The 24,532-nt window shown below is 45.6% G+C and overlaps 2 protein-coding genes across 3 annotated transcripts in view; both read right to left on the bottom strand.

The window, feature by feature from the left end:
• LOC118250051 (aldo-keto reductase family 1 member B1-like) overlaps positions 1-24,532 on the bottom strand; it is a 35,691-nt gene that overhangs the window by 1,038 nt on the left and 10,121 nt on the right. The window contains exons 1-9 of one of the 2 annotated variants that reach the window (XM_035550680.1): positions 8,027-8,319; positions 7,607-7,774; positions 7,029-7,145; positions 5,709-5,786; positions 5,210-5,332; positions 1,795-1,901; positions 1,550-1,631; positions 918-1,001; positions 345-427 (exon numbers count right to left, since the gene is read on the bottom strand). In XM_035550680.1, the coding sequence (XP_035406573.1) occupies positions 345-427; positions 918-1,001; positions 1,550-1,631; positions 1,795-1,901; positions 5,210-5,332; positions 5,709-5,786; positions 7,029-7,145; positions 7,607-7,774; positions 8,027-8,092 (908 nt within the window). In that variant the 5' untranslated portion in view covers positions 8,093-8,319. Of the gene's footprint in view, positions 1-344; positions 428-917; positions 1,002-1,549; positions 1,632-1,794; positions 1,902-5,209; positions 5,333-5,708; positions 5,787-7,028; positions 7,146-7,606; positions 7,775-8,026; positions 8,320-24,532 lie in introns of those variants that run through there. The other variant, XM_050715496.1, reaches the window with a different exon arrangement.
• LOC118250069 (aldo-keto reductase family 1 member B1-like) lies at positions 12,269-24,170 on the bottom strand. Its single transcript, XM_035550698.1, is given in 8 exon segments — positions 12,269-12,452; positions 12,576-12,682; positions 21,042-21,164; positions 21,680-21,756; positions 22,863-22,983; positions 23,616-23,680; positions 23,683-23,782; positions 24,162-24,170. Coding segments are annotated over 8 exon segments (786 nt in total).

The following is a 24,532-nucleotide window of genomic DNA, read 5'->3' on the forward strand; positions in this document are numbered from 1 at the left end:
AAGTTAGGACAGACAATGTAAAATTCCACAAGCAAAGTTGATCATGAATTTGAGTCTGCCTCATACTCCTATCTCCAATACAGACAAAATGAAAATTATGAACAAGAATCCTTCTCTTGGAATTCCAGCTACAAAAGGCTTCTTGCAGACTGAACTCAAAATGAACGTCGAGTTTACTTTATGATCATCATAGTTTGGTTCATGATAAGTACATCTGAAATTTTACTGTGAAAAAATATTTTGAAGATGAACCCTTTGGAAATTGAGTTTGAGTATCCTGAACCTTAAACAGGTCTAGTACACAAAACTGTGACACAACTTAACAGTTTAAAAATATCACTTACGTGCTCATTGCGCAGGCTCTCCAGTTTCTATTAAAACTGAGAATAGTTGCCATCTCTTCTTTAGTCAGCTCAAAGTCAAACACCTGACAAGAAAAACAGCTGGAAATCACCTCTTTGAACCAGACTAAGCAAGACTCACAGAATTAAAGCACAAGTCCACATTGGAGGGGTGCTAAGTGAGAAGAACTGGTGGCTTCAAGAAGGAGGAAGAGGAAAAGGCACCTTTGGATTTCCAAGACTCCACTAGCAGTGGGAGAAGGAGGGAAGGAAGCATTTGAAAGTTCTGAAGTTGCTTCAGAAATTGGAGTTTTATATGCCAGCTGTTCCAAGAAGCTTGTTGAGCACTTAGAGGATGGAGGCATTCTGCAACACTGTTTGTGAAGGATGCATCTCTGTTCATTGTGTCTCCAGTTTCAGTTTTAGCTTAGCCCTCATTATAGGTAATGTGAGAAAGAAAAACTCTAGTCCTCATCTGAGGATTACTTTGGAAGGCTAAGAAAGGACCACTTGTTCTGCAGGGGGAAGGGATGCCATCCCTGCAGGGCAGTACCCAGGCCACTTGTAATCACCAACCTTGAAGTTCTCCACAATGCGCTGGGGGGTGACGGACTTGGGAATCACAATCACGTTTCTCTGGATGTGGAACCGAATGAGAACCTGCAAGAAGAGACCACTAAGTCAGAGAGAAGGCAGAGCATACCCCTGAGAGAGAACAGCTCTTGTTCTGCAAAAAAGTAGACGCTATTTCAACAGCTGTTTGCTGTAAACTGTACAATTCAGCACAACTAACCACTTACAGCAGAGCTGCATTTCAAATTGTACCTGAGTCTAAGCAGCACCTTCTGAAGTGCAAATAGAAAAGCAGTGGAGCCCTGTGGAAGCCCATCCAGTCTTGTGATACAAGGTTCGTCTCCTTCCTACCTAGAAGGTTAGCAGTCTATACAAGTGTTCACTTCTCTGCACCAGCTTAAGATGGGAAGACAAACATCTGAAGATGGGTCAAGAAAATGTTTCTTGTTGATAGTCAAATAACCCTTTCAAGAATGCATTTCAGGCCATGTAATAAGCTGCATTGCTACATAACACCGCAGCTCAGAGAACGAAGAGTCAAGTTCTTCATCTTACATCCTTTGTCATTAGTTGTTCTAAAGAATAACAAATCCTGTGTTACAGGAAGCAGTACCCACTGTCCAGCACCCACCCACCTGTGCTGGGGTTTTGTTGTGCTTGGCTGCAATCTCTTTAATCTTGGGGTCATCCAGAAGGGAAGGATCCTCTGGTTTAGCCCTACACAGAAGAAAGAAAGACCAGTGGCCAGAAACCTCCATAGAAAGAGCCAACCCAGCAACAGGAATCTGTATCTTGATGAATGATTAATGGAGCACTTGTAGTCTCAATGCTTCAAGTGTAATCCCTGCCAGCTCCCTTGCAAAATGGAAGTGCGTCTTACCATGGCCTGTCAGGAGAGCCAAGAGGACTGTATGCTGTCACAGAGATCCCTTTGGACTGGCAATAATTGATCAGCTTCTCCTGGGTCAGGTATGGATGGCATTCGATCTGAAACACAAGAGTACAGAGATTGACAGTGGCACAGCTACTTTCATGTGTTTCATTATTTTTTAAAATCCAAGGGTTGATTTTCATTGTAATTTATAGTCCACATGATATTATGCAGCATTTGTTTCTGTATATCCCCATTCCCTTTCTGCTATTTGTAGTAATTCTCCTTGCAAGTGCAGGTGTCCAAGAACTAACACCATTTTCTTAAAACTTTCCTGATCCATATTATTTCTAACATGGAATCATCATCTTCATAACTCCTGAAGTGGAGTTCATCTCAGTTCAATGAGATGCACAGAAGTACCATAAAATCATAGCAATGGGATAGCAGACCGATACAGAGTACAAAGATCTCTTACCTAATTAAATGTTGTAAAAGCATTAGGTTTTTACAACTACCATACTGCCTCAATACAGGCATTGTTTCATTCCTTTTATCTGCTTTATGTCAATAAGCATGCTGAATATTTCCAGTCTGCAAATATTGGAAGTAGCCACTAATTGCTAAAGATTTTAGATCTTCAGATTACTCTGTTATGTAATTTTTAGAAATGCATTTGTGCTTACCATTAGTTTCCAGAAGACTATCTACGTAACAAAATACAGACTTAGTGTACCAGATCTGTGTTCTGGCAAGTTAATGCACTGATATGCAGTACAGAACAGACATTATCCAAGTATCTGGCAGCAGTGAATGAACATGAAATTTTGCTGCTTTACATAAATGGACTTTCAGGATAATTACACACCAGGGAGCAGTACTTTTCCTTTTAGCAGGCAAACTCAATAATCTTTTTTGACTACACTGTCATTCAAGCTTTCAAAGAAACATGCTACTGGCAGGTGGCAACAGTGTAAGTCATGGGATTAGATTACACCCTTGCCTGCTTTATTTATGGTTCTGGGTGCTTGCTGTTATCAGAAGCTTGCATGGCTGCTTCTCTTCTGAAGTATGTTGAAATATTAGACACAACAGGGCACAACTCAGTTTTTAGGCAAATTATACATATTTATTTTACTTCAATATCTACTCAGAATAACAGAGCATTTAGCCAAGTTGTGTATTTTCTCCACTATTCAATAGGTAAGCTTCAGACCATACAAGTGAGGCAAAATCATCCTTACCTGCCCACCTAAACTCTAGTTGAAAAACTCCTGAGTTGCATTATCTAGTGCTATGTTTGGGCCATGGTGAAAAGCCTGATACATTTAAATAAGTATTTTAAGATATTGCAATACACACTGACAATGATCAAATACTTGACTCAGATTTCCTTCATGGACTAATTAGTAATATTATCATAATGTAATTACTGGCTTGCCAAACTGGTATCTCACCATGAATGAAACCAATTTGCATACTGACTGCATTCATAGTTAAGAACAACACTGTAGACATTTCATTTAGAGTCCAGTAATTCCAACTATTCAAAGAGAAATGGTTTGCAGGAAGCACTATAATCTTATATTAGGCTAACTGGTAAGAGTTAAGACGAGTTTCAGACTTGCAACTGTTTCTTCAGAAGCAGTAAGTATTGAAGGACAGAGACCAAGACCCATTGGTGAGAAGACTTAGAAGCGTAGAAGAGACATAAAGTCAACATCCCCTATACAAGTGACAGAAGAGTAATTACCAACTACAGTGAAAGGTTCTTTGGCAATGAGGTGTGGTAGGTCTGATAAGACTAAGTTTCCTAAAAGTAGATTGGACTGAATATGAAGTTAGTGCAGAATTATGAGTTTTGCAGTTGTCACAAGGCTTGTTTGACACTGGACAGACTTGCAGAGAACACTCCCATTAGCTTTCTGAAGAAAGGTGTTATGATCTCTTTTTAGTACATATGCTCAAGCTATCACAGTAAGTTAACCAGTTCTTGTAATTCAGTATCAAGAACTTACTGCAGTCCTTCAATAACTGGAGCAGTTTAAGATAAGACTAGATAAAAAACACAGGTATCTATCAAAGGACCTGTCTTCCTCAAGAACTTGTGATGGGCTATGATCTTGTCATGTTTGCAGGTGATGCCAAACTGACCAGTAGAGAGAAGTGGACCAGACAAAACACTCAAGGGTGGGCTGCCACTTCAGAGGGACCTACTCAGGCAGCAGGAAAAGTCCTACATAAACCTTATAAAAGTCAAGAAAGCTGCACGCAAAGCCCTGCACCTTGGAAGGAAGAGCCCCCAGCAATGACACAGGCTGGAGACTGACTGCCTGAAGAGCAGCTCTGCTAGAAAGGACCCGGAAGCCAGACCTGGAAGCCACGGCAGGCTGACCTGAAAATGAGCCAGTAGTCATCCCTGGCAAAAGGAACACAGCCAGTAGGTCACGGGAAGTGATCACCCCCTTCTACTCAGCATCTGTCAGACCACCTTTGGAATACAGTGCCCAGGTTGCCCCCTTCCCAGTCCTCTCAGAGGAAGAAAGATTGAGAAACTGGCATAAATTCAGCAGGGGGACAGCAGGATGGCTGAGGGCCAGAGCACCTACTGTATTAGGGCAGGTTGAGGGAATTAGGCTTGTTCAGCCTGGAGAAGAAAGGCTTCTGGGCTCCTCGTAACAGTTTTCCAATACCTACAAGAAGGTCATCAGAAGTCAAGCCAAGCTCTTCAGTGATGCATGCTGTCTGTTTTCCTCCCACCATGCACAAATTGAAACAAGACAGGTTGAGACTAGATACAAGGAGACTCCCTTCACTTCCCCAATCCTACCAAGGGGGGAGCAGGCAGTAGAGCACAAGCACACTGCCTTGAGAGGCTGTGCAGTCTCCAGCCTTGCAGATTTTCAAGAACTGACTGGATAAAGCCCAAGGTAACCTGATCTAGTGTCACAGACAACATTGCTCCAAGCTGTACATTACACTATATCCTGGAGTCTTCTGCAGTCTGAGTTTTCCTAAGATTTTATTTAGGTATTGCCCATATACCTGAACAATTTTACTTAACAGCCTACCTTCCAAGTCCATTTCCTCCCAACCCTCCTCAAATCTGTAAGCAGTCCAGAAAGCATTCCCTGTTCAGTTCCTTTAGTCTCAAGTCATCAACAACAGGAACTGGCTTCTCCACAGAACAGTTGGAAAATCATCCAATTCTCTACCAAGCTTTTGTACATATCCTGGGTTTTACTCAACTGGAATGCAGATTTAAGCTCAGGGGATTTTTCCACCTCCAAAATAAGATATTCTGGAGCTGCTCCTTGCCAGACTTCCACGCAGTAGTGCAGGGACTCCAACCTTATGCCATAAGATTTTAGTAATCCTTGAAAAAACAGAAAAAAATTTCATCTTGGGTCACTTAACTGCTTACCTGGTTGTTGGCAGGCTTGTATTTCAATCCTGGCTTGTTCAAGATTCTTTCTATCTGTTCATGGTTGAAGTTGGAGATTCCAATGGCTTTTACCAGACCAGCATCTACCAGCTCTTCCATGGCCTAATAGAAAGAGCAAAAATCAGCATCTGATATGCATGAAAGGGTCTGAAGACATTTTTCCTAACATGGCTTATTCTCTTTGTGAAAAGGACAAAATAAGTGTTTAGATACAAAGAGTTCATGTCTTGAGGGAGAAACAAAGCACTGGTATATTTATTCCACATCTCCAATCTCAAAGCCCAAAGATTCATTCTTTGAGATTGCAGGAATTCCTGATGACTTGAAATGAGAAACAACATTTAACTATCCACCATTGTACCAGTGAGTCCTTTCAAGTAGTTCTGCATATGAGACAATTTAGACTGCTGAAGGTAATGAAGGCATGGAAGAAACTGCTGAGGACAGAAGACGTGACTCTTGCTGTGGGTGGACTTACCTCCCACGTATGTAGAATATCAGTGTTGCTGGGTATTGACATGCCTTTGTCATCTGTTGGAAACAGGTCCTCTCCTGCCTGTCAGTGAGAAAACACTTGAAACATTCTGTTGTAAAAGTTTGGTTAACACTGGCTGAAGAATGTGATATCACAAACTTAGCGCACGAAATACTAACACTCATAATCTACATTCTTCAGTCTTTTCTTTTGCCTTCACGTGTGTTTGTGGTATTTTTGTCAGCAGCCATCTCAAAGAGAAGTACTTTAGTGAACACAGCAAAGTCCATTGGCTCACCAAAATACGTATGGGAAACATGACAGTTCTCTTGTAGAATTATTTCCAGCTTACAAGTTTACTTCCTGTGTTATGCATTTTAATAAAATACACTGTTATGCTCACATAAGAGCTGTGCATTTTTGTAGTAAGGACCCACTTACGACCTAGGACCATCAGTCTGTAAGGACCATATCTGCTGACAGGTCTTTCACAGGGAGACTCATTGTTTCAGTTGCTGGCAAAGGGAATGTTGCAACAGCCTGTGTCCCAGTTAGGGCTGGCTATAGTTTATGAACTTTCAAAAGCAGATGTTTTTGAGTGATACCTTACTATACCACAATGCATTTTCACTTTGATAATTCTGTTCACATTAGTCTAATTTAAAAGATATGGATGCTGTGAAAAGCACAAAGAGCAGAGGATCTCAGAAGCAACAGGTAGGACACAGATTTTGATCAGCCTGTAACAGAAAGACTAAGCTTTGAAATTTTCAAGCAGACATCAATTCCTTTGTATGTAGCACATTAAAGTGAGGACCTAAAAAGCTTAAACCTTTTAAAATGCAAAGTCTGTGGAACACTAAGGCTCCTACAGCAAAGGTCAACTCAATTTGTATTAAGGACACAGTGATTACAGATAGAAGTAGAAAAATATTCTCTTGCTCTGCGTCTGAAACACAGAGGAAAAAAATTCTGTTAGGCAGCAGAGTACCACCCTCCTTTGCACAAAGCAGGAACCAAGTCATTGTTGAGCATACTCTGGATTTGTAAGAGACAACACAGAGGTAGTAATCAAAAGGAGAGCAGCATAACTTATGCTTGCAGCAGGGAAACCTGCCCCTACTACTAGGTCTACCTCTTCTACAATCAAAAGAAGAAGGTGCTGCGCAAGCAAGAATCTCAGAAGTAGGAATCAACAGCTTGACTCATGTGCAGGCACATGATTATCTTTCTCAGACGGAGACATTGTTGGGCTGTAAAACTGTATAGCTCTTCAAAACTGCCAGCTATAACAGAAAGCCAGGTACATTACTGTTACCATACCTTAAACCCAAGAGGCCAGTGGATGAGGTAGAGATCCAGGTAATCCAGTTTCAGGTCAGCAAGAGTCTTCTGGCAAGCTCCTTTCACCAGAGGTTTTTCATGAAACGTGCACCACAGCTGGAGACAAAAAGTCAAGTCATGCCATGAGCTGCTAGGCTAAAGTTCTTCGAACGCTTCTGTCCTGACCAGGAGAGATCTCTCTTTTGGAAGCCAGTGTGAAATTAGGTCATCTTATTTCTCTTCAGACAAGGCTTGCTCTGTGGCCAGGACTAACCCACGATAGCAAGGCCAGTGGAGGCAGCGGATACACACAGGACTGAAGGGGGTCACTGCAGGCAGCAGAAGCAGCCTCGACCAATTAAGACATTATTTAAAAGCTACCCACTACAGGGTCAGGTGCTGCATAAAAGACAACAGCAAAGTTCAGTGCTGGGAAAAGCTCAAAGCATCACTCCTGTACTCAGCACAGTATCCCACCTAATTCTCCATGCAGGTGGGGGTGAAGGAAGAAGCTTAGAACTGGGGGTTACCACAAAAAAGCCATTCTCCCTGGGCATCATACACCCCCAGGTCCCTACCTTGCTGACCACGAAGAGCTCCTCTCGTTTCACAGCCCCTTCCTTGATTTTCTGCTGGATCCCGTCCCCAACTTCGTTCTCGTTCTGGTACACGTAGGCGCAGTCGAAGTGGCGGTACCCAGCGTCGATAGCGGCCATCACCGCAGCTGCCACCTTCCCTGGCGGGGACTGAAGGGGAAGGAGAGCGCCTGAAGAGCGCCCACCGAAACACACCGCAGGCCTTGCTCCCAGTAAGGACAAAAATTCAGAAAGCAATCCCACCAAAAACACCCTTTAAAAAAAAAAAAAAAAAAAAAAAGAAAAACAAAGCAAAAAAAAAGCAGATTTCTCCGCAGGCCGCCCACAGGCCGGGCAGCGGCCCGGTGCCCCCGCGGCCTCCCCCTTCCCCGCGCCGCCGCCCGGGCCGGGACCCCCAGTCACCTTCCATGTGCCCAGCCCCACGATGGGCATCTTAGCCGCCGTGTTCAGCTGTACATAGGTCGCCATGGCCCCACACACACCGCCTGAGCCTCCCTCCAGCCGCTTTAATAGCACCCGGCCCGCCCCGGAGCGCAGGGAGGAAGGGAAGGAGGGAGGCGGGCAGGGGGCGGTGCCGGGGCTGAGCCCCCAGGACCGCTGCCTGGGCCCCCTTCCCTTCCCTTCCCTTCCCTTCTTCCCGCTGGTGTCCGGGGGTCGTTTAGGAAAAGAAGGATTTAAGAAAAAAAGAGCTTTGTTTGGATGTTGGGATTTTTATTTTTTTAACGTGTTTTGAAAGCTGCAGGAGAACATTGAATTTTTAGTACGTGACATCATAGCCGAATTGCCCCGCCGTCTTCAGGGAGGTGCTGAGTGCCTTGCAGAACAAAATGAATTTGTATTGCATGCATATGTGCTGGCAGCCCGTGGTGGCACGTCCGACATCGGTGTTGAAACCCTGCGGACAAGCGCGTGCTGTTCTGCTGGAGGCTGCAGCACAGTGGAAAAAGCCAGCCTTGGCCATAGGAGCACGTGGGGAGTTTCCTCAGGTGCCTCTCCCACAGTAGAGGCCTGTGCTCTGTGCAGCACTGAATTTTTTGCTCCATTTAACTAAGGGCGGGCAAGGTAATGGGTTTTCCTCTCTAATGTTCCTCCTGTTCTGTGTCAGTGCCATCAGCCGTCCCCAGCAGGATGTGATGTGTTTTCGCTTGGATCACAAGGCACTTATATAACCCTGTGCTTGTGTGTTACCGTTTCAGTTCGCTTTTCCCTGGTGGTTTCAGCTGGGGGAGATGTCTCCATCTTGTTACAAAAGATCTCGAGCAGAAGTTCTGCACTGGGCCCCGCTCTTTGTTCTTGTGAGTGGGAGGCTTTTCCTTTGCCTCTAAGGCAAATCATTTTCCAGCTGTTTGTCTCTCCCAGAGGCCCTGCTGGGGCTGTCACAAGGCAGCAGGGCCTTGGGGAAGGAAGAAGCACTGCCTGTGTCACTGGGTGGCAGCCAGCCTGGCGAAGCTTGCAGGTCCTGTCCTTGGTGCCGTGCCTGCCCGTTCCTCAGCTGCAGATGCCGAGCTGCACACTGCAGGAAGGGCTTCTCTTTTTTCCCTGATCTGTGCACAAGGTTTCGCACTAAAACAGGATGTGTAGTATCACGAGTTTTTTGGTTTGTTTGGCTGACTTTGCACTCAGTAATTTCACCACAAGCGGAGACTTCGGAGACGAGCAGTGTTTGGTATCTGGGAAGAACCGGGCCCAAAATAAAGGAAGTGGGTATGTCCTTGTGGAGGTGGTGGGCTTCACCAGCAGAGGCTGTGTGGCCTGCTGAAAAAGCACAAAGTCAGGGGGTGGCAAGGGCACAAGGTGCAACCATCTCTGCTTGTAAGGAGGACAGCTGGAAGGGTCTGCAGCTGTAGGCACTGACAGGTGCAAACAAAGCCAAAATCAGTGGTTTGAAGTGACAGCATGTCAGTTTCCAGCTGGAATCTCAGCAAAAGTGGGTGCCTGGGGGAAGTCACCAATGGCAGTGGGAAATTCTCTCTGGCATAAAGAGAAGACCTTGGCCTCTTCCTCGTACTGAGTTCCTATCAGACCAGCAGCATGCTGTGGTTGCTTCTCGTCTCCTTGGAGTTAACAAGGCTTTTTGTCTTTGGGCTTGTCTGTTAATCCCAAGTGCTGTGTGTGCTTGAAAAAAAAATGCTGGGGACCAGCCAAATGTTGAAGAAATGCCATTGCTGCAGATTTTTTGGGACGTGGCTTTTGTAATGGGAGAGCAGAGCCCTGTGGAGTCTGGGCTGCGTGCTGCTTGCAAGCAGTGCCCTGCACAAGAGAGGAGGGCTTTGGGATCTGCTAGTCAAGAGCTGTGTGGGGCAATGGCCTGATCCCACTCATCCCACAGGTGCTGTATATTCCCTTCGCAGGGAAGAAAGAAGTAATTAACTGCAGTTGCTTGCACTGCTGGATTGTGCTTACAGGGAAATGGGAAAGGACCCTGAAAAAGTGGTGATCCCTGATGCCATGGCCCAAAAGCCCCAAAGGCTGGGCAGTTACTAACGCCCCTCTGGCATTGCCTGATAAGCTGCTGGGATGTTGTGTGTTGTCTTTGTGTATTGTACTGAGGGGAGCACGCCAGAAGACAGGTGTGAAATCTGCAGCACGGCCAAGGATAATGCTGGGAGCCCAGTAGTATTGTTGACCTGGGAAAAAGTGTTAGAAATGGGTGGAAATTCTCCATGCTCCCAGCTGTTATGCAGGGACTGCGGTATTGGTACTGTGGGTGTGATGAATCACACTGAACACTGCTGCCTTGTTTCACTCAGACATCCCTCGGCTGTGACTGCAGCTTGGAGGATGACCCCAAGGTGCTTGTTCAGTGTCTGCACCTGTGCTGTCTAGGCACCTAAAGTTAGGCAAGATGAATCTCACACAGAGCCTTTAGCAGCTGCCTGTGACTTGTGAGCAAAAGTCACATTTTGTTCTTGGCCTAGGGGGGTGTATATCACTTTTTTTTTGGAAAGAAGTTTTAGTTGGAAAAAAAAACAAACAATTCTGTCTACAAAAAGCAGAATCTTGGACTCACGAAAATAATTGACCATTGAAAAGTATTCAATTCCTGCAGCCAAATTGTACACATGGTCCAGCATCCTGTCTCACTCCTAACTCTAGTCTAGGCAAAAGCATGTATACTCAGACTTTCAAAGCAGAAGATCTTTTTGATCAGGCAAAAATTTAATTATTTCATTGTTGCATTTAAAGATTAATTTTGTGGCTTTTTCTTCGTTTGTTTTTGTTTTTTAAATAGGGGCATTTGAATGAAATTTCGTGCACAAGTTTGGTTTCATTAATAGTTTTCTACATAAGGATAGAATTTCACAGATAACAATAACGTGAAACACATGTTGAAGTAGTTGTATCCAAAAGAAAGTCACCACTCTGTTGTATTCTGACACATAGAAGAAAGCCTGTGTAAACTATTGCCCAGTATGCATCTGTATGTTTTCTGCATGAGGAAAATTTAAGAGAGGGCTAAAGGGGGTGGCGGGTGGGTACACTAGGGGAAAACAAACAAACAAACTCTTGAAGTTAGTTTTAAAGTGGTGAAATTCCTGGTTGTCTCCCTCATCCTCAGGAATTTGATCTTTACTTCACATTCCTCATAGGAGGTTTTTACCCAGTACTCCCAGCTGCTGTCTTCTGACTGTTGCGCTGATGCAAGACTGAGTACAAATGTGAATTTGTATTTCAAGGTCTCTCCACGTTTGGGAAGGAAATTATAACAGCTCACATTTTGTTCTTTAGAACAAATTTTCTGTGTCGTTTTTTTTCAAGGAAAAAAAAATAACTAACAACATCACTGAATACATATCCTGTGACTTCATGTGCAGCAGGAGGACAGATGCAATAAGAAAGCTGGATAAATTGGTAGGAAGAATGTTAGGCCAAGCTCCAGAGGAGGGCAGGATATGACCATCTTCAGTATTTTGCATTGAAATGGCACTCCTCATCAGTTTTGCCCCTGAAATGAAAGGAATTCCTTTCAGCCATCTATTTTATTTTATTTTATTTTATTTTATTTTATTTTATTTTATTTTATTTGTATCAAGCTGTACTGGGTGATTAGAGGAGCTACCAAGGAAGGATCCAAACTGTATAGTTGTAGAATTAATTTATTCCAGATTTGTTTTACTGGAAAGTATGAGCCCTTTTTATGCTGGGAACACCTGTGTCCCTTTGTCATTCAGGTTCTCTGCATTCTAGGCAGTGTTCAGACATAAAATGTGTATATGGTATTCATAAATTAAGGGTTTTGAAAAATAATAGTGAACACTACCACTTATGTGCTCATCATGTGGGCTCTCCGCTTCCTGTTAAAGCTGAGAATGGTTGCCGCCTCTTTAGTCAGTTCAAAGTCAAACACCCAATAAGAAACAGCTGGAAATCACCTCTGAAAAATGAGAGATTGTAAGCAAGATTCACAGAATTAAAGAACAAGTCCGCGTTGGAGTGTGCTATTGAGAAGAAATGACTGCTTCACAAAGGAGGGAAAGGAAAGAGGCATCTCTGGATTTCCAAGACTTCAGCGGCAGAGGGAATAAAAATCAGAAGTTGCAGTTTTATGTGCCAGCTGTTCCAAGAAGCTTGGTGAGACCTTTGTATTGCAGAATGCTTCAATTTCTCAAAGTTGCATCTTCCTGTCCTGATCCAAAGGAAGATTTACAAGGCTTTCATATTCCACTTAATCCAAGTAAGCATCTCGTGAAATTCTGATGGCCAGTACCTGCAGTACCGATTAACACCACAGGAGGGCAACGTAGTTCGCAGGGAATGAAGAGCGAGGCTGTCCTTTGCATCCCTTGTCATTAGCTGTCCTTTATGCTGTGTATCCTCTGGCTTAGCCCTACGCAGAGAAAAGCTATCACACAAACCTGTATCTAGATCAACAATCAATGGTGCATTTATAGTATCAATCCTTCAAGCGCAATCCATGCCAGCATCCTTGCTACTTGCAAATCAGTCTTACCATGGCCTGTCAGGAGAACCAAGGGGGCTGTATGCTGTCACAGCGATCCCTTTGGATTGGCAGTACTTGATCAGCTTCTCCTGGGTCAGATATGGATGGTATTCAGTCTGTCAACACAGAAGTACAGACATTGATAACAATACAACTGATGTAACTTGCTGCAGGGATAATCGCCCAATGCAGTTACAGGCTGATTTTTTTCAGTGTGCCAGTCTTTGCAGGATATTATACAGCCCTAGTTTTGTATAGCGCCTACTTACAGTAAGGCTTCCTGCATCTCTGGCTCTTTGTGCTGGGGAAGAAGGGTTTCCTGGAGCTTATCTTTGGGTTCCTTCACCCCAGGAAGGAATGTTCTGAAGTGGTTCTCTGAGATATCTAAGCAGTATTTAGCCAATACTGAAAACCCTTGTGCCTTGTACATACTGCAATAATTGTAGAGTGAGATTATAAGGGAATGATGCATCTGCTATTATCTCAATTTCTCTGTTCTTGTCATAAAAGCCCCTTTTTGTGACTTTGTGTGAAGGGATTCTGTAGGTTTGGATGAAGATGCATTTTGTCTTTTCAGCCTGCTCTTTTTTTGGTAGCTAAGCTGAGGAAGTCTATGTTAATGTATCTTAGGACTGAAAATCTCGGGAGACTAGTACTCATAGTAAAGCTACGAGAATTAGTGAATTCAGAACTGTAAGACTCTGTCGAATCTGTACAAGGTGACTTGGAGAAATAAGCATTGGCAGCAGGTGTGTAGCTCCTGCATCCAAGAGGGTAAGGACTGCTATAGGTAGATGAAGAGTAGGATGATTTTAATATATGTATATGCATATATACAATTTATATTTAATAAATACTGTATGTATATATATTATTTATATTGTATAATTATAAGTTTTTCAGGGCAGATACCAGGATGCCTCTAGTGTCAATACATGCTCTGCTTCTGCACATATAGTTAAAATTGACTTCCCATTTTTTATTCCAGCAGCATGACTCAGCAAGTTGTGCATGTGCCTGTGTGCGTGCACACACACGAAAAGGAAGAAATGCATGCGTTGTGTAAGTAGTAAGCTGCTGATACTAGGAGCTTGATTCTTTCACTAATAGCAGGTCAAATAAGGAGCTTTGAGAAGTTCTGGTTGTAATCTGTGTCCCTCAACTTCAGCCCTGTCAGGATACAGGAGATCCAAAACATCCTTATGTATATTCAGAAATAATCGTAGGGTGGGATTTAGAGTGCAAGCTGTGTCCACTTTGTTCTCCCTTTTTCCATATCTGGCTTCAAGTTGTTGTGGTTTAGCCCGGCTGGCAGCCAAACACCACACAGCCGTTTGCTCACCCTCCCCCCTCCCTCTCCGGGATGGGGGAGAGAAATGGGAAAGTGAAGCCTGTGAGTTGAGATAACGACAGTTTATTAAGACAGGAAAAATAATAACAATAATAATAATAATAATAATAATAATAATAATAGTATTAATAGTAATAATGTGTACAAAATAAGTGATGCACAATGCAATTGCTCACCACCCGTTGACCGATGCCCAGCCTATCCCCGAGCAGCCGGCCCCCCACCCCGGCTAGCCACCCCTATATATTGTTCAGCATGATGTCAGATGGTATGGAATACCCCTTTGGCCAGTTTGGGTCAGCTGTCCTGGGTCTGTCCCCTCCCAGCTCCTGCTGCATCCCCAGCCTGCTCGCTAGCAGGACAGAGAGAGGCTGAAAAGTCCTTGGCTTGGTGTAAGCACTGCTCTACAACAATTAAAACATCAGCATGTTATCAGCGCTCTTCTCATCCTAATCCAAAACATAACACCCTGCCAGCTACTAGGAGGAAAATTAACTCTGTCCTACCTGAAACCAGGACAGATATCCACCCCTTATTCCATACCATTTATGTCATGCTCAGGTTACACTCTTTCCAATACCTTCTAATTAGTCACCATTTTCATCTATGATATATAGCAACCATGGTAGTGATGACATACAGTGTTATATGATAATTAACATACTACAATTCAACTCATGGGCTATTCTCACCCAGTATTAGGTCCCCTTGAGGTACACACCGGACCTCCCCATTCTTTTGCATTACCCACCAAGTGCATCCAGGTCCCTGGGCAAAAGCAATCCCACGAATGGGCTTGCCTTTTCCTGAGGCAGGAGTAGCCCAGACTGTCTTACCCAGCATGTTTCTTACGTGCACTACAGGAACTTTATCCCCTTCTACAGTGCGTAACAGGTTTGATTGGGCAGATCCAGCTCGGTTGGCAGATCCTCTAGTATTGACTAACCAGGTGGCCTTTGCCAAATGTGTTTCCCAATTTTTGAATGTCCCAGCACCCATCGCTTTCAGTGTAGTCTTTAACAGTCCATTGTATCGTTCAACTTTCCCGGAGGCTGGTGCATGATAAGGGATGTGATACACCCACTCAATACCATGTTCTTTGGCCCAAGTGTCTATAAGGTTGTTTCGGAAATGAGTCCCATTGTCTGACTCAATTCTTTCTGGGGTGCCATGTCGCCATAGGACTTGCTTTTCAAGGCCCAGGATAGTGTTCCGGGCGGTGGCATGGGGCACAGGATATGTTTCCAGCCATCCGGTGGTTGCTTCCACCATTGTAAGTACGTGGCGCTTGCCGTTGCGGGTTTGGGGGAGTGTGATGTAATCAATCTGCCAGGCCTCTCCATATTTGTATTTCAGCCATCGTCCTCCATACCAGAGAGGCTTTGACCGTTTGGCTTGTTTAATTGCAGCACATGTTTCACAATCATGAATAACCTGTGCTATAGTGTCCATGGTCAGGTCCACCCCTCGGTCACGAGCCCATCTGTATGTTGCATCTCTACCTTGATGGCCTGAGGTGTCATGGGCCCATCGGGCTATAAATAATTCACCTTTATGTTGCCAGTCCAGGTCCACCTGAGCCACTTCAATCTTAGCAGCCTGATCCACCTGCTGGTTGTTTTGATGTTCTTCAGTAGCCCGATTCTTGGGCACATGAGCATCTACATGGCGTACCTTTACAACCAGGTTCTCTACCCGGGCAGCAATATCTTGCCACAATGCAGCAGCCCAGATGGGTTTGCCCCGGCGTTCCCAGTTGTTCTGCTTCCATTGCTGTAGCCACCCCCACAGGGCATTTGCTACCATCCATGAATCAGTGTAGAGATAGAGAACTGGCCACTTCTCTCGTTCAGCAATATCTAAGGCCAGCTGAACGGCTTTCACTTCTGCAAACTGACTCGATTCACCTTCTCCCTCAGCAGCTTCTGCAACTCGTCGTGTAGGACTCCATACAGCAGCTTTCCATCTCCGATGCTTTCCCACAATACGACAGGACCCATCAGTGAACAGGGCGTATTTCTTCTCATTTTCTGGTAGCTTGTTGTACAGTGGGGCTTCTTCAGCACGGACCACCTCCTCCTCTGATGATATCCCAAAGTACTTGCCTTCTGGCCAGTCCATAATCACTTCCAGGATTCCTGGGCGACTGGGGTTTCCTATTCGAGCCCGCTGAGTAATCAGTGCAACCCACTTGCTCCATGTAGCATCAGTTGCATGATGTGTAGAGGGGACCCTTCCTTTGAACATCCAACCCAGTACCGGCAGTCGGGGTGCCAGGAGGAGCTGCGCTTCAGTACCGACCACTTCCGAAGCAGATCGAACTCCCTCATATGCTGCCAATATCTCCTTTTCGGTTGGAGTATAGCGGGCCTCAGATCCTCTGTATCCCCGACTCCAAAACCCCAGGGGTCGACCTCGAGTTTCCCCAGGTTCTTTCCTCAGGCTCCAGGTGGGACCATTCTCCCCGGCTGCGGTGTAGAGCACATTCTTTACATCTGGTCCTGTTCGGACTGGCCCAAGGGCTACTGCATGAACTATTTCCTGCTTAATTTGTTCAAAGGCTTGTTGTTGCTCAGGGCCCCATTCAAAAGCATTCTTCTTACGGGTTACTTGGTAGAGCGGGTTTACAATCAGGCTGTAATTTGGAATATGCATTCTCCAAAACCCCACGACACCTAGGAAAGTTTGTGTTTCCTTTTTGCTAGTTGGTGGAGACATAGCTGTTATTTTGTTGATCACATCCATTGGGATTTGACGACGTCCATCTTGCCATTTTATTCCTAAAAACTGGATCTCTCGTGCAGGTCCTTTAACTTTATTTTGTTTTATGGCAAAACCGGCCTTCAGAAGGATTTGGACTATTTTCTTCCCTTTCTCAAAAAACTTCCTCTGCAGTGTCACCCCACACAATGATGTCATCGATGTACTGCAGGTGTTCAGGAGCCTCCTCCTGCTCCAGCGCAGACTGGATCAGTCCATGGCAAATGGTAGGGCTATGTTTCCACCCCTGGGGCAGCCGATTCCAAGTATATTGGACTCCCCTCCAAGTGAAAGCAAACTGTGGCCTGCACTCTGCTGCTAGAGGGATGGAGAAAAATGCATTAGCAATATCAATTGTGGCATACCACTTGCTGCCTTTGATTCCAGTTCGTACTGGAGTTCTAGCATGTCTGGCACTGCAGCACTCAGTGGTGGCGTGACTTCATTCAGGCCACGATAGTCCACTGTTAGTCTCCACTCACCATTAGACTTTTGCACTGGCCATATGGGACTATTAAAAGGTGAATGGGTCTTGCTGATCACTCCTTGGCTCTCCAGTTGACGAATTAGCTCATGGATGGGAATCAGGGAGTCTCGGTTGGTGCGATATTGCCGCCGGTGCACAGTTGTCGTAGCGATTGGCACTTGCTGTTCTTCAACCCTCAGCAACCCCACAATAGAAGGGTCCTCTGAGAGACCGGGCAAGGTAGACAACCGTTTAATGTCCTCTGTCTCTAAGGCAGCTATGCCAAAAGCCCAGCGGAACCCTTTTGGGTCCTTGAAATAGCCTCTTCTAAGATAGTCTATGCCAAGGATGCACGGAGCATCCAGGCCAGTCACAATACGGTGCTTTTGCCACTCATTTCCAGTTAGACTCACTTCAGCTTCCAATACAGTTAACTGCTGGGATCCCCCTGTCACGCCGTAAATACAGATGGGCTCTGGCCCTTTACAGCTTGATGGCATTAGAGTACATTGTGCACCGGTGTCTACTAAAGCCTTATACTTCTGTGCGTCAGACGTGCCAGGCCATCGAATCCACACAGTCCAATAAACTCGGTTGTCCCTTTCCTCCCCCTGGCTGGAGGCAGGGCCCCTCTAGTCCTGGTCAGAATCTTCGTTTCTGTGTTTAAAAGACTGCCTGCCAGAAGTTGGAGCAGCAAACTTTTCAGAGAACCCCTTTCTCCCGATTGTTTTCTTTTGCAACTCACGTACCCGTGCCTCTAGGGTCTCAGTAGATTTTCCATCCCATTTTCTCATGTCCTCTCCATGGTCACGTAGGTAGAACCACAGGGTGGCGCGGGGTGTGTACCCACCATATTGTCTTCTTTGCACGGATGCGCGTTTACCCCTAATAGCCGAGACGCTGGTTCGTACAGGTGGGGAAGAAAATACACTCTCTTTAAGTTGGTGGACCTCTTCAAAAAGTTTCTCCAAAGTATTCTCTTTTAGTTGGTGGCCACTGGTTCGTTCAGGTGGGGGGGAAGATAAATTCTCTTTAAGTTGGTGGAACTCTTCAGAGAGTTTCTCCACAGCCGAGACGCAGGCCTGTAGGGAAGAGGAGAGATTTCCTTCGTACTGCCGGAGTTGTTTAGCCATGTCACCCACTGTGGGATCTTCACCGTCTTTCCAGGTTATTATTGACAATGTGCTGGCCCATGTTGATGGTGCATTCTGTACAAACTTCCGCCATATGGGTCGAGTACACTGGACTTCATCTGGATCTGTGGATGTTTGTGCGTCGTCTAGGTCCTTATAAATTACTTCCCGTACGGCTAATTCCCTCAGGTACTGGATTCCCTTCTCCATGGTGGTCCACTTGACTGGTAGACATACAAGTTCTTCCTTGTAGGGATACCTTCCCTTCACAGCTAACAGGAGACGCCTCCAGAGGCTGTGAGATCGTGCTCCATCTCCAATGGCTTTGTCAATGCTTGCATCTCTAGCAAGGGATCCCAACCGCCTGGCTTCCCTGCCCTCTAATTCCACACAATTGGCTCCAGTGTCCCAGCACCGGAGCAGCCAGGTGACAAGCTGTTCCCCTATACAGCGACCAAAATCATTTCGCACATCTCGTAGCTCACGCTGGTATAGGGTTCGGGTAGTTACTGTTGATTTTCTGACATCCTCATCCTCATCTTCATCCTCCTGCACACTTGATGGCCCAGCCTCGTCTTCTCCACGCCCAGACTTAGCAGAAGACTTTCTGCGTTCTAAACGACCTGAGTCTCTACACCATTTTTTCACCTTTTCTACAGGGGCAACTTGCACTGCTACAGCTCGCCTCTCCGACCCAGCCACAGAGTCTGCCACAGGGGTTGGAATACCCTCTGCAGGGGCAACTTGCACTGCTACAGTTCGTTTCTCCGACCCAGCCACAGGGTCTGCCACAGGGGTTGGAGTACCCTCTGCAGGGGCAACTTGCACTGCTACAGTTCGTTTCTCTGACCCAGCCACAGGAGTGGGAACGGCTGCGGGAGCTGGAACGGCTGTGGGTGCCGGGACGGCTGCAGGAGCTGGAGCTGGAACGGCTACGGGAGCTGGAACGGCTGTGGGAGCTGGAGCTGGAACGGCTGCGGGAGCTGGAGCTGGAACGGCTGCGGGAGCTGGAACGGCTGCGGGAGCTGGAGCTGGAACGGCTGCAGGAGCTGGAGCTGGAACAGCTGCGGGAGCTGGAGCTGGAACGGCTGCGGGAGCTGGAACGGCTGCAGGAGCCGAAACTGGGACGGCTGCGGGAGCTGGAGCTGGAACGGCTGCGGGAGCTGGAACGGCTGCAGGAGCTGGAACCGGGACGGCTGCGGGAGCTGGAGCTGGAACGGCTGCGGGAGCTGTCACTAGGTTGATAGTAGCATCAATTGCAGCTCGATAGGCACCGGCCAGACCCCAGCACGCCACAGTGATTTGTGTCACTTTGGAACTGCCAGAGTCATGACACCTTTTTTTCAAGCATTCTACCAGTTTTTTAGGATTTTGCAGTTGTTCAGGGGTGAACGTCCAAAACACTGGAGGTGCCCACTGCCCTAGAAACCTGCCCATATCCTCCCACACTCCCTGCCACTCGCAAATATCCCGCCTCAAGACAGATCTCCAGATGAGATTCCTAAGTAGTTGTTTAACCTTAAACAAAACCTGAAGCACATTCAGGAGACATAACAACAAGAACATGCTGGTCTGAGTATCCCAAGGATATTCAACATCTTGGAGAGCTACCGTAACTAGCTCGGGGGATAAGAGGGTGGTGAAGGAGGAAGGGAGAGTGAACAGGTAGGAGAAAATATCTTCCCCTGTCCCCTCCACAGATTGACTCCCTGATGAAAAAAGGCAACAGGTGTAATTGCTAATAGTTTCTGAGATATGGTTTCCGAAGTATAGAGTCGACGACAGTGCTGAGTACAAATACCAGGTTAGAGTCATGACCAGATATCTCATCATTTCATAAGCCATCGTTACACCACACAGTACCATAACAATCTTAAACCAGGGCCCGGAAAGGATAAACAGCGCGACAGGGAGCACATACAGAAAGTAACTTGCTATAAAACTCAATTTGGGAAACAGGTACAGCAGACTTGAGATGAAAGCAATCAACATTGTGACTAGCAACTATTAAGCAGGTCGAATACTTATACCAATTTTAGTTTAACACACTCGGGTCAAATCTGTCGATATCTCAACCCTTCGAGCCCCACGTTGGGCGCCAAATGGACTGTTGTGGTTCAGCCCGGCTGGCAGCCAAACACCACACAGCCGTTCGCTCACCCTCCCCCCTCCCTCTCCGGGATGGGGGAGAGAAACGGGAAAGTGAAGCCTGTGAGTTGAGATAACGACAGTTTATTAAGACAGGAAAAATAATAACAATAATAATAATAATAATAATAATAATAATAATAATAATAATAGTATTAATAGTAATAATGTGTACAAAATAAGTGATGCACAATGCAATTGCTCACCACCCGTTGACCGATGCCCAGCCTATCCCCGAGCAGCCGGCCCCCCACCCCGGCTAGCCACCCCTATATATTGTTCAGCATGACGTCAGATGGTATGGAATACCCCTTTGGCCAGTTTGGGTCAGCTGTCCTGGGTCTGTCCCCTCCCAGCTCCTGCTGCACCCCCAGCCTGCTCGCTAGCAGGACAGAGCGAGAAGCTGAAAAGTCCTTGGCTTGGTGTAAGCACTGCTCTACAACAATTAAAACATCAGCATGTTATCAGCGCTCTTCTCATCCTAATCCAAAACATAGCACCCTGCCAGCTACTAGGAGGAAAATTAACTCTGTCCTACCTGAAACCAGGACAAAGTGCAATCAGATCTTTATAATCCCTGAAAACTAGTCACCTGAGGTCACTTAGCAGTCACTTACCTGTTTGTTTGCAGGCTTGTATTTCAGTCCAGGCTTGTTCAAAATTTGTTCAACCTGCTCATGGTTAAAATTGGAGACGCTAGTGGCTTTCACCTGACCAGCATCCAGCAGCTCTTCCATGGCCTAACAGAAAGAGGAGCAAAGTCGTCATCTGGAATAGAGGACAGGTTTTGAAGGTGATGTTCTGATGCGGCTTGTTTCTCTTCATGAGAGGAAATGACAACTGTTTGTACTTGGAAAGCCTGAGGGAAGAGGGGCCTGTGCTACATTTGTGCCATATCCTTTGTCACACTCGAGCCCAAAGGCTCTTATCTTAAGATGGTGAAATTCATGCCAAGTTACATGTGGAAAGCAGCTATACTCAATATCCTGCTCTTGTGTAGCCATGAAAAGAACCTAAAATGTCTTTATTCCTGCAAAATGTATCTGAGCAGTTCAAGGACTGTGGTAAAGTCAACTGTGATCATTAGTCAGGTCCTTTGGTCTATAGCTCCATTGAAGATTATCAAGTTTGTTCTGAAAAGCTACTTTGTATACCATGAAATCAACACACAAGATGTGACTGCTGAAGGCAATGAAGACATGGAAGAGACTGCTGAGGACCGAAAACTTGGTTCTGCCACTGTGACTGAGCTTACCTGCCACGTATGTAGAACATCGGTGTTACTGGGTATAGACATGCCTTTGTCAACTATGGGAAAGGGTCCCCTCCTACCTGTCGGTGAGAGAACACACTTGAAACATTCCCTGTTGGGAGGTTAGGTTAATACTGAGACAGCTGAGGACCATGATAATTTAAATGTCTAGTACAGGAAACACTAGTACTTGTCTGCATCCTTCATGCAGGGTTATGGCATTTTCTCTTTAAAAACAAATATAAGGAAATGCTTAGGTACGAAGAGCATGTAGGTTAGGTCTGTGGTGAGTCACATCTGTGGAATAAGATACACTCTGCACACATGCAATTCTTTTGTGGGGATCCTCAGTTCATGTCAGTGGCATGAGGAAAATCACATCCCACTGTATGAGAGTAGAGCTGTATCTCCACATCTCCATATTGCTCTACACCTAGTATGTTCTGCAGATGTCATAGTATAAAGCCATGACACTTTCACTCAGTGGCTTTGTTCACATAAAGCTAACCACGACACCTTTGAAAGTACAACGTACAGTTGACAAGATCAACAGCAAGAGATAGAATGAAGCTCTTGACTTGGCTGTAGCAGAAAGGAAAAGCTAAGCTAGAAATAGGCTGAGGCGCCAGCTTCTCTGAAGTGCATGCAGTCTGAAAGTCTCACCTTTTGTAATCCAGGGTCTGTGAAACAATGCGAAGGCTCCTACAGCAAACGTCAGGTCAATCTGTATTGTGTTAAGGACTCAGTGATTAAAGAGAGAGACAGAAATCAGAAACATTTTCTTTCCTCTAGTGATTCTGTAAAATGCAGAGGAGAGAATTACTGTCAGACAGTAGAGTACAGCTCTCCTTCCCACAAAGAGGGAGCTAAGTCATTGGCAGGTGAGCATACTTTGGATTTGTAGAATGCAATACATAGACAAAAGTAAACCAGCAAGCTCATGCTTACAGCTGGAAGGCCTGACCTTAGTGCTAGGTCTGTCTCTCCAAGTATCAAGAGGGCAGAGGATGCCGTGCAAGCAGCAGTCTCAGCATCAGAGTTCAAGAGCCTGCCTCAAGTGGCCAGAGTAGGGCTGAATGAACAGCACCAGAGCAGTGCTGGTGCACACTACAGACACGTGATCTTTCTGGACAGGAACAGCAGTAATGCTGTGAGCATGACTGGCAGTTTTGGAGAGCTCTCCCACGTAGGAAAGTCAATGGAGGCCAGTGCGTGAGGTAGAGATCCAGGTAATCCAGTTTCAGGTCAGCAAGAGACTTCCAGCAGGCTCCCTTCACCAGATGATTTTCATAAAACATGTATGACAGCTGGAGACAAAAAGCCAAACCACACTATGACCTGCTGGGTTAAAGCTGTCGTGTGCTGTCCTACACAGGACAGGAGCATTCTGTTGTCTTTGAGAGGCCATGGGGAATTAGGACATCCTATCGCTCTTCAAAGGGGGCTTGCTCTGTGAACAGGACTGGCCTCTGACACTGAAGGCAGGATGTGCTGTGGTGGTAAACTGAAAAAACAATCCTGTTCCATCAGTTAAGATATATACAAGCCACTTAGTATAGGCAGATAGTGTTCTAGTTAATAGTTTGTGTGATGAGCCAAATCTAATATTTCTCACATATGGGGAGGAAAAAAAAAAGAAAGAAAAAAAAAAAGGAAAACAACAGCAAAAAAAACAGTACCCATTCTGGGACAGCGACAGCTTGAGTTTATTATGTATTTTGAACAGTTGTGGGAATAAAAGAGACTGTGGAGCCTATCTTGCATAACTGCCTACATGATGAAGTGAAAATAAGAAGTTTTTGTCAGCTTTGGTCTGAACTGTGTTCTGAATTGCTCCATGCTGCAGCACAGTCTTTCCCTACCACTTTGAATTCCCTCCTATGAATGTGCTCTATACAAAGCAGGTCCTCCCCTGGATTCTACATTGCCTGCTCCCTACCTTACTGGCCACAAAGAGCTCCTCTCGTTTCACAGCACCTTCCTTGATTTTCTGCTGAATCCCTTTCCAGCTTCATTCTCATTCTGGTGCACGCAGGGACAATCGAAGTGGTGGTACCCAGCATCTATAGCAGCCATCACTGCAGCTTCTACCTTATCTGCTGGGGACTGAAAAAAGATAGTTAAGATCCCGAATCAAAGCACGCGTGCCCTCTCCTAGTTACCTACGAAAGAAACACATTCAAAGGCTTTTTTAAGAAGAATTCTGCCATACAATGCTCTTAAAAGTATATTAAGTATATATATCTTATACGTGCAGGCTCCTGGGCTTGAAGGCAACCCCCAGCCATTTCTCCACAGCCCCACTCGCACAGGCAGGCAAAGCAGAAGCCCCAGCGCCAGGGCACTGCTCCACAGTTGGACTGGGAGGAACCGAATTTTGTGCCAGGGAGCTCTGGCTCCTTGCTGTCATTCCTGAGAAGAAAAACAGTCAGCAACTGCCCTGCTGGAGAATTTTAGTTTGGTGGAGGGGGGCATTGGTCTGTACCGTAGCCATCTGCCCTGTTCTGCCTCAGCTCCTCCGCTGTGGAAGTCCCACCTGCAGCTGGACGGTTACACCAGCTGCTTCCTTTAGAGATGCACTTGTGTACGTATCTATGAGACATATGCCCCTGAGCCTATATGCCCCTAAAAGGGTATATAAGATCTATACACAAAGAAACCCTAGCATGCCTTGTATAGACAAACCCAGTAATGTTTGTTTTCAGGCACTGCACAGATCACCACTTGGTTTTGCATTCTGTTAACAATTGTGCAAATCTCTGTCAGAACCTGCTTGAAACACCCAAATTGTCTCATAAAGCCGACAACTCAAGGAACTCAAAGTAACCTTGCCCCACATTTTAGATTATTTGCCAC

This window comes from Cygnus atratus, chromosome 1 (assembly GCF_013377495.2).
Source record: "Cygnus atratus isolate AKBS03 ecotype Queensland, Australia chromosome 1, CAtr_DNAZoo_HiC_assembly, whole genome shotgun sequence".
Classification (NCBI taxonomy): domain Eukaryota; kingdom Metazoa; phylum Chordata; class Aves; order Anseriformes; family Anatidae; genus Cygnus; species Cygnus atratus.